The following is a 5748-nucleotide window of genomic DNA, read 5'->3' as shown; positions in this document are numbered from 1 at the left end:
CACTTGCTAGTCACGGCGGGACCCCTGGGGTGTCAGGGAGTGGGGCTGCTGGGATCCTGGCGTCTTGCCGTTCACAGAACATCTAGGCTGTGCAGGGCGCATGGCTCACTTGTTTGGTCTTTTGTAAGACAGGTGACAGGTACACGCGGGATTTTCTCCTTCTGCAGACTGTGCACACCCCCAGCGTGTGCTCTGCTGTGTGTGGACGTGCAGGGCTGACCACACGATGGTTAACTAGGGCCTGCAGGTGGAGTCTGGCTCACCTCTACTTTTCTTCACAGAAATTTATCCTGTTTTTGTGTGTGTGTGTGGCGGGTGGGGGTGGGTATTTGTTTTTTAAACAGTGGTAAAATATTTACAACATAATAAAAGTTACCATGCGAGCCATCTTTCAGTGCACAATTCGGGGGCATTAGTTATATTCACAGTGTTGTGCCATCACTGGCTTGATTCTTTGCAAGAACTTTCCACCACCTGTCTTTGTAAGTAGTTTTTCTGGCACTTACTCATCATCCACGACTGCCTTCTCCCTACAGCAGCAGAACGGTACAGCCCTAAAATACTCACTCTTGGTCTTGCAGAGGCTTGCAGGTAGTGTCCTGGACACGCTCACACCTGACTGTCTTTCCCCCATCTCTCCCCAGGGCAAACCAACTGTGGCTTCAGCTGAGAAGCGAGGATTTGGAGACAGTACAGGCTCCCTACCTCGGCCTTAAGGGCCTCAACAGTGACAGCAGCATCAGTGGAGTGTCCAGGATCCAGCCTGTCCAAGTGCACGACAATCACAGCTTCACCACGTGGGCACGGGCAGGGCAAGGAGGGCGGTGGGGCAGTGATAAGGGCAGGGGAGTGCCTGGCTTGGCCAGCGAACCTGGACACCAAGGGCACTCACAGTCTGCGCATGCTGTGAGTCCAGGCCCACCAAGGCCCCAGCTCCCATCTGTAGGACAAGCTGATGGTCCTTCTGCAACCTGTGCCTGACCCTGTACCCTAGGACCTGGAGCTGCCCTCCACTCCATGTCTTGTCACCCCTTGTCCAGAGAAGGAAGCTTCTGGAAATGAGTATTACCCTTCACCAGGACCCACAGTGCCCTGTCAGTTTGCTCTGTCCTCCCGTCTCTCTCCCTGCTCCTCTGTCTCTCCGTTTCTGTCTCTCCTTGTCTCCCTTTCAAAACACACACTCACTTTTTATGAACCAGTACAAGGACATTTTTTACATGCTTTTTTTTGACTCAAGGAGTCTAATCTTGGCTGAACATGGACTGCAGATAGAACATCTCCCATTGTTGTTACCAGCTTTGAGTGAGCACCCTCTGTCCCAGGGCTTCCTGGTCTCTGGGCTCCTTAAATCAGGCAGGATGTTTGTCTTCGGTGGTGTTTCCCTTGGCACACTCAAGGCCAGCGGTCTCCTACAGACTGTGTTCTGGACTGTCTTGGCGTTCCTGCGTGACTCACTTGGGAAGCATTTCTGGTGCAGGTGCCCCATGGGTGGTGCTGGTGTGAATCACGGATGTAGGCTGGGCTATCGCCCTGCAGGCATGAGGTCTGGGCCCTCTTGGCTGAGATGAGCCCGTTGTCAAGTGACAAAGAGGATTCTGTTAAGGGTCACTCTGCTGCCCCATGACCCCTGACCTGTAGCCTTAGCATCCAGGGATGATCCAGCCAGAATCAGTTTTGGCCCTGGGGGTTATGGAATAATGATTTTAATTCCATTGTGATTCTGTTATTCCCTCTATGAGGAGTGAAGATGGATTTTGTCTTATCCTTCCTTTCCTTTTCATTTTGTTTTGTTATTTTTGTATCACCCTGAACTCAGGTAATCTTTTCTCAAACTTTAAAAAAAAAATTTATTAATGGCTGTGTTGGGTCTTCGTTGCTGCGCGGGAGCTTTCTCTAGTTGTAGCAAGTAGGGCTACTCTTTGTTGCAGTATGCAGGCTTCTCTTTGTGATGGCCTCTCTTACTGTGGAGCGTGGGCTCTAGGCTTGCTGGCTTTGGTAGCTGCAGCACCTCCTCTCTCACACAGGATGTTCTGGCCCACTGAGTGCTTTCTCTGCCCTGTCCTGGCATCGCAAGGTCAGCTTCTGCTCATTTCCTCAGTCCATCCCCACAGGAACCTCCCAGGGAGCCAATTGCTTGAGCCTGACACCTGTCTGTGTGACAACTGCTCATGCCTCATTTTCCACCCTTGTACAGTGAGGATTATGGTGGGCCTCACTTCTTGGCCCTGTTGAGGTGATATGAGTCAGTGGGCTCGACTGGGCCCAGAGTACAGTTTCAGTGAGTGCCAGCCATTGTTGTTAATTCTGCTCTTGTCCCTGGTACACATATGAGGAAACTGAGGTGGTAGAGGTGGTGGCCTGTGCAGGAGTAGCAAGGGCCTGTCTGATCCCATGTCCACACTCAAAGCGCTGGGGCTGGCTGACTCCTGGAGTGGTAAGGCCTCTGGGAAGGAATTGACTTCCTAACTCCTTCCCTTGAACTTCAGACACACATTAGGCCTACATCATGGTGGCCATGGCAGGAATGCCACCTTGCAGCCTTTCCACCTGACCTGACACGTTGTGTTGCCGTGGCGGTCTGAGGCCCCTGGAGCTTCACTCCAAATACTTCAAGTGTTGTGCTCAGGTTTAGGTAAATGCCTGTACTTAGAGCTGTTTTTCTTTGAGATGGCATTTTGGGGCGATCCTAGGAACAGATTGTTTAGGTCAAATAAGTCTGAATATTTTTATTACCAAATTCTTTCTCCAGGAACCCAGTGCCAGTTGAGCCATTTTTACAGCTAACCATTGCCAAACGTTAATGATTTGTTTTCCATCACTTCCTTAGCACGTGTGAGTTACATCGGTGGTTTTCATCAGCATTTATTTGATTAACATTGAGAAAGAGCATTTTCTCCTGCCTTTGCTTACCAGTCGCATTGCTGGTTTTAGTCATTTTTGGTTTGCTCTGCTGAATTGCCTGATGTTTTTTCTCATCAATACTGGAAGCTTCGTGTACATTGTAGAAGAGATCCTTACCCATCAGCCAGCTGCAAGTACTTTCCTTTTTATTTTAGTTATTTTCAGATTATGTGCAGGATATGTTGGTAGTGCATACCCTTTTCATACAGTCATATTTCCTTGGCAGGTTTTGGAGCTTCTCCATTGCCCCCTGCCCTGTGACACCCTCTCCCCATTATAGACCTGTGACACACTTTCTGGTGTCTCAGTTGGGAAGAACCCCAGTGGGATAGGGGAGGGAATTGCTGCATTTCAGGATGTACCATCCTAGGCAAGATGCCCCAGTTCTCCCACTGATTGGTGGTGAAATTGTCTTTAGTAAGGTGAGGTTTGCCCCTCGACCTTACTTTTCTTTCATAAATGCTTCCCAGCACTCACATTGTGCCAGGCACTGTTCTGAGCTTTTCCAAACATTACTTGTTCTAACCATAGGAGTAGGAACTATTTTTCTATCCCATTTTGAGAAATGTGTCCAGAAAAACACAACTGCTAAGCATGAAGCTAGGTTTGAAGTCAGCTCCAAAGTCAGTGAACTTGCTTACTAAGCTGATATTCCTTTCTGCTAATTAATTAATTTATTCACTCACGTATTCATTGAACCAACAGATAATGTAATTCCTAGTACTTCCTAGAGCTTTCCTGAGGACTAGATGTGGGTGGGAACAGAAATCTGGGAAAGTTTCCTGGAAGAAGTGCTGCCTGAGGTGAATAGATGGGGAGAGACTGTATTGGAGAGAAGGAAAGAGAGAGCATCTTAAGGGGAAGAAGTAACCAGGCAGCCTCAGGCAGTAGAATCCAGTATAAGTGGGTAGGAGCAGGACCAGGTGGACAAAGGTGGGGGCCAGGGTTTGCTCAGCTTGGAAAATGGGTGGGTTTGTGGCTTGGGGGCTAGAGGAGGCCACAAGGGAACTGAAGATCTAGAAGGTAGGAGATCTGGCCCCAGAGTGCCAGAGGAGAGCCTGGCAAGAGCAAGGGTGTCCTCCAGAATGTTCCTGGGGCCCCAGTGTCCCTTCTCTGCCTAGGGCATGCTGTTTCCACATAGTTTACACTCACTCTGAATAAGCTTTCTTCTTCTAGAAAGCCCCAGGAAGGTGGGTGTGCTGCTCCTTGAATCATCCTTCTTGTATGAAGGAGGGACTTGAGGCTCAGGGAGAGGCACCTATGGAGGGGCTTCCCTGGGTGCAAGGCAAGAGGAAACGGGCCCTCGCCTTGGGGCAGCAATCTCTCCCAGACCCATTGCAGACCAGGGCCCGGGTACCCAGCATGGGGGCAAAGTTGGAGTTAAATGGAGTCCTCACTCTTCCCCCAAGCTCACACTTTCTCTTCCTGCAGAGACCTTGGCGAGGGTACCAGAGAGCTAGCCAGCATGGCCCGAGGCATGGACAAGGACTTCTGGACTGCTAGCGGCCCCACCAGCTCACCCTGCTCCCAGGTGATGGTGCATACAGCAAACCCAGGGCAGATTCTGCCTCCCTCCAGGCCAACTGTGATGCTCAGACAGCCTGCAGCCTATGTCCCAGGGTGACCAAAGCGGAGGCCAGAGCCTGCCCTCCACAGTGGGAAGGCCAGGACGACCCTACCAGCTGACACCTGCATCTCGACATGTGTCCAGCTCAAGATTGGTCAGTGAAATCAGCTTCCGGGCTTAGAGATCCCTCAGGGCATTGAGTTGGGGACCCTTTCACGGGGTGACCTGTCCCAGGGGAGCCCAGCCATAGTTGTTTTTATAGACAGGGCTCCTTAAAACCACCACTGAGGTTCACAAAACCAGCTGCAGCCTCCATCTAGTGAGGCCCCTTTGAAGAGACTGGAGGACATTTTAGGCACGTCTAGTTTTGCATAGCAGAGTGGAGGAGATGGCAGCAGACTCCTCAACAGTTACAGCTGGCTGCCTTGTACCTACAAGCAGAGACCCAGCTGGGATGCTGCATCCATTATCTGTAAAGTTGTGGCAAGGGGTATGAAATAAACAATTCTTTGAAAAACAATAAAGGTAAGAATTACTGTCTCAGTTTTCAATCCTGTGTAACAGAGCCTCAAGTGTAGCAGCATAAAACCGTAGTTTCTCATTATTACAGCTTGGGATTCCAGGACTGCTGGGCTGGGCTGGCCAGTGCTCACAGCGCCTCCTCCATGTGCTTGTGGTCAGCTGGGTTGCTGCCAGGAGTCAGCAGAGACCCGTGAAGTGGTGACCACCTCGAGTGGCCAGGCCTCCTCACATCATGGCAGCTGGTTTCCACAATGCGAGTCCCAAGTGCAAACCGTACCTTTCAGGGCCTCCGAAATCATCCTCGGTCACTTCTGTGTTTCATTCAATGACGGGAGGTACTTGGACTCCACTTCTCTCCTGAACCAGTTGAAATCTGACTTCCAGCCTTCTGAGATTTGGGGTGTGATCTGTCTGGCCATTGAGGAACCTCATTGGTGTTTGCTCTCTGAACTTTCCTGCTTCCTGGAGGCCCTGCAGTCACTCTTAGGCTGTAAGGAGAAGAGCCTGACGAAGAGCTGGTGGTCCTGAAAGAGCCTGTGCTACCCTGAAGCCACGTTTGTCATGGTTTCCGTCACTAACAAATACATCTTGATACAGGTTACACGGGGCAGTCCATCTGTCCTGATTCATGTGGAAAGCCTCCAGCAGGGGCAGTTGGGTGGTTCCACATTTTCAGCTGCTACATTGGTGCCCACATCCTTTCTGGTCTGGGATGCTATTCCATCCAGTGGGTTCCAATGAAGAATTCTGAGGCCTGA

At 50.6% G+C, this 5748-nt stretch overlaps 1 protein-coding gene across 1 annotated transcript in view; it reads left to right on the top strand.

Annotated features, from left to right (window-relative positions):
• The window catches only part of SUSD3 (sushi domain containing 3), a 20325-nt gene extending 14807 nt beyond the window's left edge, over nucleotides 1-5518 (top strand). Inside the window, exons 4-6 of the mRNA XM_010836062.1 lie at nucleotides 562-797; nucleotides 4333-4521; nucleotides 5275-5518. Coding sequence (XP_010834364.1) covers nucleotides 562-797; nucleotides 4333-4521; nucleotides 5275-5518 — 669 coding nt within the window. The remainder of the gene's footprint in view (nucleotides 1-561; nucleotides 798-4332; nucleotides 4522-5274) is intronic.
• Nucleotides 5519-5748: the final 230 nt, after the last annotated feature.

Source organism: Bison bison, unplaced genomic scaffold, assembly GCF_000754665.1.
Source record: "Bison bison bison isolate TAMUID 2011002044 unplaced genomic scaffold, Bison_UMD1.0 scf7180017864057, whole genome shotgun sequence".
In the NCBI taxonomy this organism is placed as follows: domain Eukaryota; kingdom Metazoa; phylum Chordata; class Mammalia; order Artiodactyla; family Bovidae; genus Bison; species Bison bison.
This window is presented reverse-complemented; position numbering and strand designations above follow the sequence as displayed.